The 14,744-nt window shown below is 38.3% G+C and overlaps 4 protein-coding genes across 4 annotated transcripts; 2 read left to right on the top strand and 2 right to left on the bottom strand.

Annotated features, from left to right (window-relative positions):
- Positions 1-58: 58 nt before the first annotated feature.
- Positions 59-5,208, top strand: ruvbl1 (RuvB-like AAA ATPase 1). The gene is made up of 11 exons (XM_060867914.1): positions 59-365; positions 1,408-1,494; positions 1,636-1,768; positions 2,375-2,526; positions 2,622-2,711; positions 3,085-3,234; positions 3,650-3,713; positions 3,824-4,022; positions 4,118-4,220; positions 4,308-4,399; positions 4,724-5,208. The coding sequence occupies exons 1-11, from the start codon at positions 225-227 to the stop codon at positions 4,881-4,883; spliced, it is 1,371 nt and encodes a 456-aa protein (XP_060723897.1). The 5' UTR covers positions 59-224; the 3' UTR covers positions 4,884-5,208.
- Positions 5,209-5,396: 188 nt separating this feature from the next.
- Positions 5,397-6,388, bottom strand: mustn1a (musculoskeletal, embryonic nuclear protein 1a). The gene is made up of 3 exons (XM_060867915.1): positions 6,230-6,388; positions 6,017-6,146; positions 5,397-5,579 (listed from the first exon to the last, which is right to left on the bottom strand). The coding sequence occupies exons 1-3, from the start codon at positions 6,236-6,238 to the stop codon at positions 5,494-5,496; spliced, it is 225 nt and encodes a 74-aa protein (XP_060723898.1). The 5' UTR covers positions 6,239-6,388; the 3' UTR covers positions 5,397-5,493.
- A 422-nt stretch (positions 6,389-6,810) lies between these two features.
- rft1 (RFT1 homolog) lies at positions 6,811-12,223 on the bottom strand. The gene is made up of 13 exons (XM_060867913.1): positions 11,990-12,223; positions 11,809-11,894; positions 11,562-11,681; positions 10,482-10,671; positions 10,239-10,340; positions 9,690-9,824; positions 9,505-9,583; positions 9,376-9,426; positions 9,153-9,283; positions 8,919-9,063; positions 8,605-8,710; positions 8,178-8,427; positions 6,811-8,091 (listed from the first exon to the last, which is right to left on the bottom strand). The coding sequence occupies exons 1-13, from the start codon at positions 12,050-12,052 to the stop codon at positions 7,927-7,929; spliced, it is 1,623 nt and encodes a 540-aa protein (XP_060723896.1). The 5' UTR covers positions 12,053-12,223; the 3' UTR covers positions 6,811-7,926.
- Positions 12,224-12,379: 156 nt separating this feature from the next.
- c4h1orf74 (chromosome 4 C1orf74 homolog) lies at positions 12,380-14,660 on the top strand. The gene is made up of 2 exons (XM_060867086.1): positions 12,380-12,597; positions 13,400-14,660. The coding sequence occupies exon 2, from the start codon at positions 13,443-13,445 to the stop codon at positions 14,238-14,240; it is 798 nt and encodes a 265-aa protein (XP_060723069.1). The 5' UTR covers positions 12,380-12,597; positions 13,400-13,442; the 3' UTR covers positions 14,241-14,660.
- The last annotated feature ends 84 nt before the right edge of the window (positions 14,661-14,744 follow it).

Genomic DNA, 14,744 nt, shown 5'->3' on the forward strand with positions numbered 1-14,744 from the left:
GCAAAACTATCCAGTCATCAGATAGCTAAGAAGATTTTGGGCCAATAAGCACACGGCGCACACAAACAGAGGCGTAACTTCCCGAAATTTCCTTGGTAACCCACATGGAAACGAGCTTCACCGTGTGTTTGTAGTCGCGCCGATTTCAACGGTGAAATTAGGCGGCTAGTGTTGAGGGCAGAGTTTCTTGCTTCCGTAAAGTTTTGGGATTGTAAGATAAAGCCATGAAGATCGAGGAGGTGAAGAGCACAACGAAAACTCAACGCATTGCGTCTCACAGCCATGTGAAAGGCCTCGGTTTAGATGAAGCCGGCAATGCTAAGCAGACTGCGTCCGGCCTTGTGGGCCAGGAGTCCGCCAGAGAGGTAGCTAACTAGCTAACTAGCTAACTAGCTTTGCTAACTACCCAATGTTAACTAAACTGATGAATGAAAGGATGAATAAAGTGATGTACAACAAATTCTTTTTAGTAATGATCCCATTCTGCTTACTTATTGTTACAGTTTGTTTAAACAATAAAAACGTGTATAAAACATCTTTAAGGTAATGTTTACAGTTAAAGTCTATAATCTATAATTAAATCAGCACAGCGCAATAAACAGGCAGGAAAGAAGAAACAGGCAAATATGTTTTTAAAACATTTCTTTAAAACTCGTTAAGAGCAGACTTTATTTAGCACATCTTCAGGTTTCGTCCATAACACTTGTGTCCATGTCCACATACATCCATCACACTGTTTACATGCTGTTTTACACACTGCTTTTGCTCTTTGCACACGCTGTCTCACATTTCAGTCGATTGCAGTTTTGCACAACACTTTACAATATCTCATGTAACTGCTGCTATAATACTAATGTGTTTATTCCAGTATTTCTGCACATGCAATATAGAACATACAACATTTACACTGGTCTGGTTTTTGTATATTGTCTTGTATTTTTTGTCTTTTGTCCTGCACTGTCTTCTTGTCTTTTGTCCTGCACTGTCTTCTTGTCTTTTGTCCTGCACTGTTTGCACCAGGTTGCACAGATGCACTTTATGTATCTAGGACTATCTTACTTAAGTCCTTAGCTCTGTCTTTGTTCTATGTAACACCATGATCCTGGAGAAATGTTGTCTCATTTCACTGTGTACTGCATCAGCTATAAATGGATGAAATGACAATAAAAGCTACTTGGCTTGACTTGATGTGATGATGTTGTCAGGTTTAATAAGGAGCTGAAAATGTAATGTGCTTTTAGATCATAAAGAATGAAATTGCATTGAACTGTGATATGAAGCACATGCAAAGAACATGAGACTTATTACAGAGATAGTTATTGTTTATAGGCAAGCTTATATAATGCAAGGCAAGCTTATAACTAGTACAAAATGCATTTTTGATTTATTTATTTATTTATTTTTCAGGCCTGTGGGATCATTGTAGAGCTGATTCGTTCAAAAAAGATGGCTGGCCGAGCTGTTTTACTGGCAGGCCCACCTGGAACTGGAAAGGTATTCGTTACTTTTTGCTTATCCGTGATTACGTTAAAATCTTTTCTAATCTGATTCTGTAGAAAGATTTTTCAAAGCATTAGATTGTGCCCTTGGTTATAGAAGTTGAATGAATGTTAAACACGTATTTGTGCCAAACAGACTGCTTTAGCATTGGCCATGGCTCAGGAGCTGGGGAATAAGGTGCCTTTTTGTCCTATGGTGGGCAGTGAAGTGTATTCATCAGAGATCAAGAAGACAGAGGTCCTAATGGAGAACTTCAGGAGAGCCATTGGTGAGTCTAAACATCCTTAAAGAAACCTATAACAGATTGTGGGTTTCACTGAATATAACACAAAACTGGCCACATACTAGACCATTAGTTTTTTGTTAAAAACATGGGAAAGATGTTGAAAGAACACCTGATGAATACATTTGGAATGTGTGTGTTGATATACCAATTGAGAGACAAGAAAATAGATTGAAGAAAAGATGTAATAATTTACTACTATTATAACACATTGCCGCTATCTCCTAAAACTGAACTAAACTTTGACATCCTTTATTTATTAAAGCTCAGCGTTTCACTCACATACTGTTATTTGAAACTAACAATTAAAACAATGCAACTGCAAACTGTCTAAATTCAAATTCATTCCATTTGCATAACACAACACACCCACACCCCAAAACATCATCTAATTCATGAGCTCATCTGATTGTACAGTAATGTTCCTGCAGATTTTGATAATTAAACTTTTGATAATGCAGTCTGATAATCATATTTTTTACTTGAAAATCCTGCTCTTATGACCTGATTTTTCGTTCTGGTTCCACTAGTATTAAATGATATAAAACAACTAAACTACTAAAACTAAATGTTTTATATTGATGCATATAGGACTGCGAATCAAGGAGACTAAGGAAGTATATGAAGGTGAGGTGACAGAGCTGACCCCATGCGAGACAGAGAATCCAATGGGTGGCTATGGCAAAACTATCAGTCATGTCATCATTGGCCTGAAGACAGCGAAGGGCACCAAACAGCTTAAGGTATACATAAGTTAACAACCCTGTGGGAATGGCATCTAATGAACTGAGAGATGTTTAAGATGTCTTGACGAACTTTCCATATGTGTGTGATGCAGCTCGATCCCAGTATCTATGAGAGCTTGCAGAAGGAGAGAGTGGAGGTTGGTGATGTCATCTACATCGAAGCAAACAGCGGAGCAGTGAAGGTAAGGACAACTCACAATCTTCTGCCGTTTCTGCTGAACGCTCACTGGTTTAGGTTGTTAAGGAACCTTATAAGCTGTGCATATGTAATGGACATCCAGCAACAGAGACTTTTATACCTCATACTGTTGACTCATACTAGCAGACATTATGGCAAAAACATAAAGATTTTCTGCACATCAATGTGCACTTCAGCACTGCTGTCTTTGCTTCTCAAAATGCCTGAGCATTACATGAATCAAAACAAACACTTGTATATTTAACTTCTTATTGGATTACTGAGTGTCTCTCAATTTCCCCATATGGTCCCCATGTCCTGTTTGGGAGCTGTAAATGGACATTTTGCAATCATTTTGTGCTGTGATTGATCTGCAGAGACAAGGGCGCTGTGACACTTTTGCAACAGAATTTGACTTGGAGGCTGAAGAATATGTTCCATTGCCCAAAGGAGATGTACACAAGAAGAAAGAGATTATACAAGATGTTACGCTACATGACCTGGATATAGCTAATGCACGACCTCAGGTACACACCCAGTCACACAACAATATATATTTTTTAATATAAATAATGAACCATTTTTAGTAACAAATTATAACTATCTTTTGGAACATAATCATACTGGCTACATTATGAGACACCTATTTTTATTTTGTCTCCTTTAGAGAAAATAATTATTATAGATATTATATTGTTTTGGTGTGTGCTAGTAAATATAATTTGCTAGTAGTTAGTAACTAGTTACTGTTGTCAGTAATGTTATAATGCTTTATTGATCTAATGACAAATCAGCAAATCTCTTAGCACTGTGCTTTTTAATTAGCTTACTCATGCTTTTATGGATAAAAATAAAGATTTCTATTTAATTTTGCTCATTTATTCAAATACATTCATATTGTCTGGAATGTAGCTTATATAATGTCACACATTCTAACCTAAGGGAGGTCAGGACATCCTATCTATGATGGGCCAGCTAATGAAACCCCGGAAGACTGAGATCACAGGCAAGTTACATGTGCGCACACATCACATGATGACTGTTACTCAAGTCCCAAATGCATTCCAAGTTTATTGAGTTAAACACTCAAGGTTGCTGACACATTGTGTCTTATAGATAAACTACGAGGGGAGATCAACAAGGTGGTGAACAAGTACATAGATCAAGGTGTGGCAGAACTTGTCCCAGGTGTTCTGTTCATCGATGAGGTACACATGCTGGATATTGAGTGTTTCACTTACCTGCACCGAGCTCTGGAGAGCTCCATCTCCCCAATAGTTGTGTTCGCATCCAACCGTGGAAACTGTCTCGTCAGGTAGGACTCCTTCAGCTTAAGTATTTTAAAGGCACTCACTAGCAGGCAGTACTTTATTGATTACAAAATAATTTATTTATTTACTTATTTTTTAGAGGAACTGAAGACATTAGCTCTCCTCATGGAATACCTCTTGATCTGCTGGATCGAGTTATGATCATCAGAACCCTGCTGTATACTCCTCAAGAAATGAAACAGGTAAGTGTGTGTGTGTGTGTGGTGGGGGGACTAGAACTAGAAGATGTACAACTGTGTCTGTCTGCTAATTTCAATGTGTGTCTGTAGATTATTAAGATCCGAGCTCAGACAGAAGGCATAAACATCAGCGAGGAGGCTTTATCTCATCTGGGAGAGATTGGCACGAAGACCACCCTCAGGTAACACGCATCATAAATTATGAGATTTTACAGAAGGAAAAAAAATGTAATCTCAAGGCTTCTGTAACATTCACATTAGCCAGTCTTTGATTAATCATTATCATTAAATTAATAAACTCTAACTATTAACAGTAGTTTTTAGAATTTTGTTGGTTTGTTTATCATCCATACTGTAATAACATATAGTAAACATTATAGTAGCTTTTATTAAAACCTTTGTCAAGCAGTACCCCTACTTTTTTAATAATCTCATTGTTTGTCTTCTTAACACTCAACAGTTTATAAAGTACATAAGCTCATTTTTTTGTGCGTTTGTGTGTCCAGGTATGCTGTACAGCTCTTAACTCCTGCAAATCTGCTGTCACGAGTTCAGGGGAAAGAAGTTGTAGAAAGAGAACAAGTGGAAGAAATTAATGAGCTCTTCTACGATGCTAAGTCTTCTGCAAAGATCCTTCAAGACCAGCACACCAAGTTCATGAAGTAGTTCCCTCTCACTTAGCACTCGCTTGTTTTCTGTTTCATTCATCCCACAGTTCAGGGTTGCTCTTAAACTGGCCAGAGCAGCAAAGCCACAACACCCACACTATGTCTGATAAAATATTACTATAAATGGGAAAATGTTAAATAAGAATAATATTGTCCTCCCAGGGAGCTTACCTTTACCTTACCTGTATGTTCAGTCCTTGCCAGATTGTTTTGCCAGGTTTGTCAGGATATTCTTTTTGCAGAACATTTTTATAAACTGTTAATGTTTTCATTTTCTATAAAAATCAATTTTAAGAATTAAAAATAAATTATGTCTGTTTTCATTGTTCATATTTTGTTTCACACCTTGTGCTACACCTTACCCTGGATCAGTATTCCACAGCAATGTGATATTCTTCATGTGTAGTTAGAATAGTACAAATGCAAGTACAAGAACAGGCTATGTTGCAGTTACATAAAGAGACACAAGTATAAAATAATGCTCCCAAAAAAGTGCTTGAAATGACATGTATAACTGTCAAAGTTGTCTGGCCACTTTTATTTAGACCTTTATTTCAACACTTCGAATACACATTTTGAAAGAATGTGAATTGGAATCATTTTCCATGTTACTTTTTCCTGGGTTTGTTGAAGACCGTCTCTCCTCCTGATCGAACGTTACTGAACACGGATGGAGCAACTTTCCCTGAGCGTTCTGCAGGGCAGGGAGACAAACAAGTTGATAGCCGATTAAGGATGGGTGAAGTTATTATTAACAGTCTAAATTACAGAAGGTTTATAATAGTTAACATTAACTACGGCATGCCATTTAATTTACATTTATGTAATGTTTAGCTTTCCCTTTCTCCTGTAGACAGTAATATGGTGATAACCAGTGCTGAGGTATAGAAGTGGCTAGAGATTTCTGTGTAAACATATTTGACTCTCTCTAGGGAGTAATTATGTGTCTGTGTCACTGGGTTTGAGACCCTTTGCTACTTTATATGGAGTGGAAACACCAGCAAACCCAAGGCATGCACACAGACATTTTGCATCCCACCAAGCAAGCAGCTCTTATTCTTGTCTACACTTACACATACACACAACACAGAGCCTGTGGAATTGTACTGACAGGGTCATCACTCCACTCACCACATTCCTCCATCACTTCAAAGGTCTTACTCTTCACCGTAGTCCCAGATGCCAGCTTATCCTTTGCCTCAATCAGGTCCTCGTCCTTCACCTCTGGCCTCTTTATCTTGCCCTCATCCTCCTCCTGTAGCTGCAGGGGGAAAAAAACAGGAATGCTACAGTTCTACCGCTGATTATCCATTTGTATATTTAATAAAAATCATTCTCACTTACTTGAGACATGTTCAGGATCGTTCAACTGGAGATCAAATCCAAGCCTTTACTGTTGCTTTAGTTGGAATCCTGCCTCCAATGTGATGTTTCCTTCCTTCCTTTAAACACACACAAGCCCCAGTGGACCATAATTGTGCTTCCCAAAGCATGAGTCAGTGTGTTACTCCTCCCTCAGTCTCTCCTTTCCTTTAGTTCACACGGTAATGTATATAAGGGCTTTTTATTCTAACTGCTTCATATGGCAGGGAAAAGTAACTTGATGAGTATTCAAAGCAGTGCTTTAGGAACACTTTGTAACTGTACATGTATGTATTGTATGCATGTTTGTGCACACTTTAGTTCAAGGCATGTTTTTCATTTGCGTGATTCTCTTAGGTCAACAAGTGTACTCCCTCATTCCACTCTAATGACATACTGTATGGTTACACAAAACAAACCTTTTTAAAGACCGAAGATCTAACAGATGTGACTTATTCTCTCATCTGCTTCTCATCACTGTCATTAATCTGTGAGCTCAAGGCACTAGTGAAGAGAATTCACAAACATGCTATAAAATGTGGTTAAAACACATCACAAACACATTGATAGGAATGCTTTTATTATTTCCTTGTTGATCTTTTGTTCTCTCCACAAAATGTTTTCACAGTTTATGTATGACCTGTGGTCAGTCTATGGTGCAGTTTGTAATTTTTAAGTGTTCAGAAACCTGTAATAATAATAATATATTGCTCAACATACTTTAGAAAGCTGTCATTTGCAATATGTATTAGACACTGTGCGGTTGTTTAGGAGAAAGGCAGAATTTTCAGTTTTTTAAATACTACTGGTATCCCAGGCAGCAGAGGGCTCTAAAAATTGCAGTTATTAATTTATTATAAATATGATATTGTTAGTGGTATGTAATGTCATCATAATTATAATAAACTATTATTTAAAACAATATTTATTATTGGAAATTTTTAAAATATCAACTAAAAACTATATCCATCTATAAACATTACTCAGGCTAAATTTTTTTGTTGTAGTTTTCATGTTGCTGCCCTAAATAGGATGTCAATATCTAAAAAGTCTTGACTCTAAACACAGAATTTGCTGTAAACACATACTTTTTGTAAAAGAGTACATTTTGTAACATCATATTTTAATGTTTGCTTTTAACATAGAAACTGATTTGATTTGATTGTTTTATTACTTTTATAATAATAAAAATATATTCAGTGTCTAAACACAGCAACCAACCTGAATCACTCACTCTCACTCACTCATTTTCTACCGCTTATCCGAACTACTCTCGGGTCACGGGGAGCCTGTGCCTATCTCAGGCGTCATCAGGCATCAAGGCAGGATACACCCTGGACGGAGTGCCAACCCATCGCAGGGCACACACACACACTCTCATTCACTCACGCAATCACACACTACAGACAATTTTCCAGAGATGCCAATCAACCTACCATGCATGTCTTTGGACCGGGGGAGGAAACCGGAGTACCCGGAGGAAACCCCCAAGGCACGGGGAGAACATGCAAACTCCACACACACAAGGCGGAGGCGGGAATCGAACCCCCAACCCTGGAGGTGTGAGGCGAATTCTAGAATAGAAAGAATTCTATTTATTTATTCTATAAATTTATCTAGGCAATATGTGGTCCAACTCCAAACTGACAGGTCCCACTGATTAATGATCAAAGCTAAGGTCATGTGAGTTTTTTGTTGTATTTGGGTAGTAGCTGAGTTCTGATAAACTGAACAAGTCTTTCTTCTGTAAGAAAAGCCACTATGACCACAACCAGTAAACAAACTGCTCCGATGGAGATATGCGCTATCCTCAGCAACCATCCACCATCACAACACAGCATACGCTGAAACACAGAGAAGAGAAAATTAAACATAATGATCTTGCTAAATATCCCTTCACAGAATATTATTTAGATTTTGTTAGCTTTACCTCTGAGAAGGCTGTCAGGATGGAACTGATTATGAGTGTGACAAAGAGTGCAGGGTGTGGGCGCAGCCCTGACAGTGGGGTGTGTTCACTGTGCTGGAAGTAGCGATGTATGTAAATAAGGCTATGGATAATTCGCAAAACCATGTTGCAGCAGTTTGCCAGGATGAATCCGACGCCCCCAAACAGCCAAGTCAGCCAATAGGAAAGCAACAGAAAGGAGGCGGATAGTCCCAGCATAACCAGGTTATACCTACAAAACAACGAGATCTTTACTTCCAGACAAATTTCCACAAATAAAGCTTTAAAAGTAAGAAAATAGCTACAAACTATTTAGATTTTGACTGGAGTACAGGTCAGATATATAAAAAAAAGTCATCGTTATATACAAGCTATATATTAAACTAGGTGTGTGTAAATAAACACTAACCTGTCTACCTCCTCCTTACTCATGGCAGCAAAAACAAAGCACTCTGTTACACCATTAATGGCTAAAAGTAATACATAAAAACTGAAACAACGTAAAAGAGAGGGACCTGAAAAACACACACAGACACACATTCTAACATTAATATACTTGTTATTGCTTAAGATAATACAGCTAGATTAGACAGTAAAATTCACATGCATATCAATGACTTTCAAAACAGAATGACAATCAATGACTGTAGGCACAGAAATGATTAGCATTAATGCATATTCATTTTCTGCAAATTTCTGAAACTTTATTAATGCAAGTTATACCTGTTCCACTGCTCAAAATATCCCCACCGTACATATCGAGAGCCAGGTAAGAGTAGGAGTAACCAAAAGCTGTGATAATCAGCCCAATTAGAAGAACCAGCTTCAGCAGACATTCCAATACATTAGCTGCCATAGACACCTCCTCCTGCAGACCAGACAACATACATCAGTCATAAAAGCTCTAGTATGAGTGGGTAATGGAATAGGTTCAGGTGGGAGATCAGAGGAACCGACTTGTTTCTGATGCTGTACGTCACGTCCACGCTCTAACACCTTTGCAAAAAATACGTAGAAGCTCTCCTCAATCGGCAAGAAGAGAAAACGTGCCACCATCGAGCCAAGATTATTCACTATATCATACACCCCTAAATACAAAAACACAGGGATAAAGGAAAATGATCTAGCACAACATGTTAAAGGTGTGAATCCTCATTTATATTTCCAATACTGTACTTACCCTGGTCTCCAAAGTTAAGCACATTCAGAAAGGTCATCACATAACGCTCTCCTGCAAAATGAATAACCAGAACACATTCAGAATGACACAAAACACACATGAGGAATAGGAAATGTTTGTGTATAATACCTTCTGTAAGAATCTGTTTAAGGAAAGATTGTTTGAAGAAACTCCATGTCAATGTGGCAAGCTTCCAGTTTATCAGTGGCTACACACAAACACACAAATATATACTTATAGTACACTTATATGCAATATACATTCTAAATTAAGTCAATTTAGGTTTATTTTAGAGGTCAGAAAATAACTGGTACCTGTCCTTTCATTCTGGTGGGAAGCAGCTCTGAGATGTGACGCAGCGGAAAGACATTTTTCACTGCTTCCTCAGAACCCAGGAAATGCATGAAGTAAACAATGTAGCAAAGACACAGGAATCCTGCATACACACACTAAAAACACAAAGACACACAAAGAAAGATTTACACAGGTAAAATTACACACAGAAATGCAAGCAATTTATGCAAGCTATTTGACGCACACATATACATAAACACACACATACATACATACTGTACACGCATACACACACGCACACACACACACACACACACACACATACACAAATACACACACATACATAAACACACACATACATACATACTGTACACACATACACACACGCGCACACACACACACACACACACACACACACATACATACATACACAAATACACACACATACATACACACATACACACACATACATACATACATAGACACACACACAAATACACACATACATACACACACATACAAAAATACACACACATACATACATACACGGTTTATATACATATGCTTACCTGGGCAGCAGAGAATATATAGAGACCCCACTGGGGAGCAGAGACCACCATCATCACGGTGACAAAACACTTAGCAATTATTGCTAGACTTTCGGCAATCACCTATTCAGAACACAACCATGCATGCAATTAAATTTGATTAGACCATCAGACAGATGTTAACTTTACTAGACAGATGTTAACTTTACTAGACAGATGTTAACTTTACTTACACAATAACCTTTTAAAATGCTTCTAACATACCTTTAAGCGAACAATCATATGAGCATGAGCAAGAACCCAAAGAGGCTCAGCGAGCAACTCAGTTAGAGCAGCCATGCAGAAGATTCCCACAGCAGGTCCATAGTGTGGGACTGTCTGAGGGTCTGGAGGCTGGAGGAGCCACAGCCACACATACACCAGTAACACAGCCCAAAAACAGCCAAGTGGCAACCTGACAAGCAAGAAGAGTAAGAGGGTCAGACATTTGAAGTGTCAATGTCAAAAAGAACAAACTTCTTCTTTGAAAAATAGATGTCTATTTATGTCTAAAATACTTGAAAAGGTTGTGTGTTCAACTGAGCTCCTTCCTACAGGAGAACAATATCGGAGATATATATAATATATATAGGAGAATAATGCCTGAGTCACCTCAGACTTGCTCATTGGGGATAAATACATATACATACATACATACATACTGTGAACTATATATATCTTGAATTTTTATTATATTAATTCTTTATACTTCTCCTTATGTTTACCTTCTGCTCTATGTTTATGTTCTGTAAAGCTGCTTTGAGACAATGTCCATTATAAAAAGCGCTATACAAATAAACTTGAATTGAATTGAAGATGAAAAGAATTTCTCATGTTCTAGCAGTAGTATTCTCTGGTTTCCTCCCATCTCCCAGATACATGTCAGTAGGCCATGCTAAGTTGCCCAGGGTGTGAATGAGTGTGTGAATGAGTGTGTGAATGAGTGTATGTGGTAGCCTAGTGGTTAAGGTGTTGGGCTACCAATCAGAAGGTTGTGAGTTTGATCCCAGGTCCACCAAGCTGCCACTGTTGGGCCCCTGAGCAAGGCCCTTAACCCTCAATTGCTCAGTTGTATAAAAAAAAATAGATAATAATGTAAGTCGCTCTGAATAAAGGTGTCTGCCAAATGCTGGAAATGTAAATGTATTGTGCACGATGCCCTGAGGCAGACTGGCATCCAGGGTGTATTCCAGGCTTCAGGAGTTTTTTAGTGTTACAGCCTCCAGATCCACCAATAGTCTTGCAAGGACGCACCAGCATCGAAGATGAATAACTTTTAAGTTAATGACAGGAGAGTCTTCTTACGTCAGCCATAACAGGTTAATAATCTGTCTCCAATTACGCTCCGCCCCTTCCGCGCTTAGACACGCCCTCCTGAACGCCTCTCTGGACAGGAAAACTAGTGTTGAGTACAGCAGCATCAACCTGCAACATAAGCACTGCGATGAACTTTACAACAAATAGATCTATTTTTTTACTCATTATACACTTTTCATTCAGTATATATATACACCCTGAAAACAAGAGCACGCCATAGATAACACTGACATACCGGACGTTCACCACGCCTATTAGCTCCTTGGACACAAAGCGCAGTGTGAACGCGTTCAGGAAGAAAGTAAGCACACGAAACATCACCTAAATACAACATCAACACAAAGACACGAGGCACGTTATCTCTGGTTTATGGCATATCTAACAATGTTTACATTCACATCATGAGGACAACAGACCTGTAGCAGGACGTTGTACGATGCGAGAGTTGATGCACTCTTAAGTACATCTTCTGAGCCCATGATTCAGTCTCAGGTAAAGAGCCAACAAGGACATGAATCATAAAAATCTTTGTTTACTAGTATTTTCCCACACATTACGACCATTTCAGACCAGTAACAGATGTCTGAATGCATAGAGTCACTGCTTTTGCCAGCTGTGACTCTCGATGTTTGGGCAAAATACGCTTTACTTCCTGGTCATGAAAAACCCTTTCATAATAAAAGTCTTACGCCTTTACGCGGAACTTAAACACAGTTCGAAAAACATTACGAATGTAGGATTTGGTCGTATTATGTTATATGCGAAGCTCAAACCCCCAGGATAGGACAGATAGAACTGGTTGTGTTTCTAGAACAGTATGAGACTTTTATTTTGACGCTTCGTACGAGGAAACGTAAATAAGAAGCGTGTGATGTGAATTTGAAAAATATGGCTGAATCACCAACAGTTCATATCTAGTGCACTGTATTGGTTGTGGAAAAGCTATAGTGGTGCTGCTACACAGAGTAGGGGGTCATGAGGAGTGAGATGAACACAAGTCAAATGCTCCTATTTAACTGTCTGGGTAAGTTGTATTACATAAACAAATCCAGGAATATACATGCTTTAAATCTGAATCTGAATCTGTGTGTGTGTGTGTGTGTGTGTGTGTGTGTGTGTGTGTGTGTGTGTGTGTGTGTGTTGGTTGCCTTGTGATAAAAAGATGTCCTGCCCTGGGTTTATTCCTATCTCCTGCCCGGTGTTCCCCCAATGAAAGTTCTGTATTTGCATCACTTGTAAATGTACAAATATAATTTTTCCAGGTGCAGGGCATCGTGATAATGGCTACATAAGAATACAACATTATACACAAGAATACACAAGAATAAAACATTATGGCGTGTGCTATAGGAAAGCAGAGCTGATATGAAGCAGAGTTACAGTTATCCTCCCAAATGTTGATTATTATTTTCTTATAACAGCACAACACAAAAGTATTGTATTCCTCTCGTGCCACTTTAATTTGCATACAATTACAAAATGTAATTTATAAAAAAAAAGAAACATGATAAATAATGCTTTTACCTGGTAATGTTGATGAACATCCATATGACAAATTAGTTGCTGATGTCACATACATGCTTATGTTAAATTGCTAATATATACATGATAAAGTATTGATATTAATTAGTAAACACCCACTGATTCATCAGACTTGAGTATTCAACACAGCTGTTGTATAAACTACTTTTAACACAAGATATTCTACTGTATTAAAAATAAAACTAACAGTTATGTTAACCACATGAATACTATCACTACGTTTGTTTATACCATACAATATTTCTTTGCTTCAAACCTAACTTAGATGATGCCTTGTCTTTCAGCTTATTTGTGTCTATAGCCTTGTTATAAGGAGACGGGGGGGAAATGGTGGTCTCCGCAGATATTTTCATCTCAAAAGCCCAGATGTTTCTCTGTTGTGGGAAGAAGAAAAAAAGACAAATTCCCCATTCATCATGTCTTGATATGGCTGTGCAAATCATTGCTGTTGATCTAGGCCTTAAACCAGCTGTTCTGTATGACCTTAACAGCGCATGTGCAGAACAGATCCAGCGATATGTCAGCTCACTGCACGAGGCTGGAGTACTGAACACAACACTTAGAATATTTTCCATCAGTGGAAGTTGTCTTGTTGTGAACTGTAATCTGATGAAGGAACATTTGAGTGAAGTGCTGGAGAAAAAGAGCCTTCTTACTGTTGATGTGTGCGCATGGAAGGAGCAGCCATCTCTGATTGTCATGGATAGCAGCACCAAGCATATGGTCAAAGAAATGCTGGACTTTATTATGGATAAAGAGGACCAGCATCCATCAATCATTGTGGTGGAAGAGGAGCTGCATGAACGGTGGAACTTGTGCACACTTTTTGGGATCCTCTTAGGCTATCCTACTTCATACTGGTTTAATCAAGCACAGAGCTTTGAGAACTGTCTGAGTATGACCCCACTGGTGGTAAATAAGGTTTGGGTTTGCTGGCCAATATGTGATACAAAGCACAGCAGCTGTCTTTACTCATTCAGTGTACCTGAAGTGTTGTGGGCAGAAATTGATACCTTTATACAAAACTGGGTGGAGCGTCTGAGAGGTCGATTTTGCAAACAGACAGTTTTGATCAAACTCAGTATTTCAAAAGAAACTGTAATTTTGCCCACTGTAGCTTTGTGAGTGCTTGTGCTTTTATACAGTTTTAGTGCTCGACAGGCTTGATCGTGTTCAGCACAGAAAAAACTATTAAATACACTTTAAGACAGAATGACAGCTACATTCATCATTTAGTTGTGCTTATCCTCAAAAGTCATTTTAGGGAAAAAGCTTTATAGTGTAAACAATCCAGCTTGTTTATCTTCATTACACTTGCTGCTATGTTCCACTTCTCAGTCAGTGCTGATCATTTTATGTGCCAGAAACATGGGCTGGAAAACATCTGCAAATAACAGGGCATCTCACTCTGCGTAACCACACGATGTGACTGCCAGTAATACTTTATATCATCTTCTGTATGTTTTTTATGATCCTTAGAGGCGCTGTTGTGTTTGGTTTTACAGAAGTTTGAAATAATACATTTGCCAATAAAAAGAAACTTTATATTGCTGTCTTTTTTTTTTTTTTAACTTTGAAAGATTGGACTTAGCCTGCACATTAAAACCTGTCACCATTGGCTCTTAAATC

Source organism: Tachysurus vachellii, chromosome 4 (genome assembly GCF_030014155.1).
Source record: "Tachysurus vachellii isolate PV-2020 chromosome 4, HZAU_Pvac_v1, whole genome shotgun sequence".
NCBI lineage: Eukaryota > Metazoa > Chordata > Actinopteri > Siluriformes > Bagridae > Tachysurus > Tachysurus vachellii.

What these genes read in the sequence shown, in the direction of transcription:
- rft1 (XM_060867913.1), bottom strand. Translation starts at nt 12,052, where the DNA reads ATGGGCTCAGAAGATGTACTTAAGAGTGCATCAACTCTCGCATCGTAC. An exon ending in TAAACAGATTCTTACAGAAG is followed by an intron (nt 9,427 to 9,504) that starts GTATTATACACA and finishes TTCATTTTGCAG; the next exon opens with GAGAGCGTTATGTGATGACC. An exon ending in GCTTAACTTTGGAGACCAGG is followed by an intron (nt 9,284 to 9,375) that starts GTAAGTACAGTA and finishes TTTTGTATTTAG; the next exon opens with GGGTGTATGATATAGTGAAT.
- c4h1orf74 (XM_060867086.1), top strand. Translation starts at nt 13,443, where the DNA reads ATGGTGGTCTCCGCAGATATTTTCATCTCAAAAGCCCAGATGTTTCTC.
- mustn1a (XM_060867915.1), bottom strand. An exon ending in TGAAGTGATGGAGGAATGTG is followed by an intron (nt 5,580 to 6,016) that starts GTGAGTGGAGTG and finishes CCTGCCCTGCAG; the next exon opens with AACGCTCAGGGAAAGTTGCT.
- ruvbl1 (XM_060867914.1), top strand. Translation starts at nt 225, where the DNA reads ATGAAGATCGAGGAGGTGAAGAGCACAACGAAAACTCAACGCATTGCG. An exon ending in GCCCACCTGGAACTGGAAAG is followed by an intron (nt 1,495 to 1,635) that starts GTATTCGTTACT and finishes TGTGCCAAACAG; the next exon opens with ACTGCTTTAGCATTGGCCAT. An exon ending in CTCCTCAAGAAATGAAACAG is followed by an intron (nt 4,221 to 4,307) that starts GTAAGTGTGTGT and finishes GTGTGTCTGTAG; the next exon opens with ATTATTAAGATCCGAGCTCA.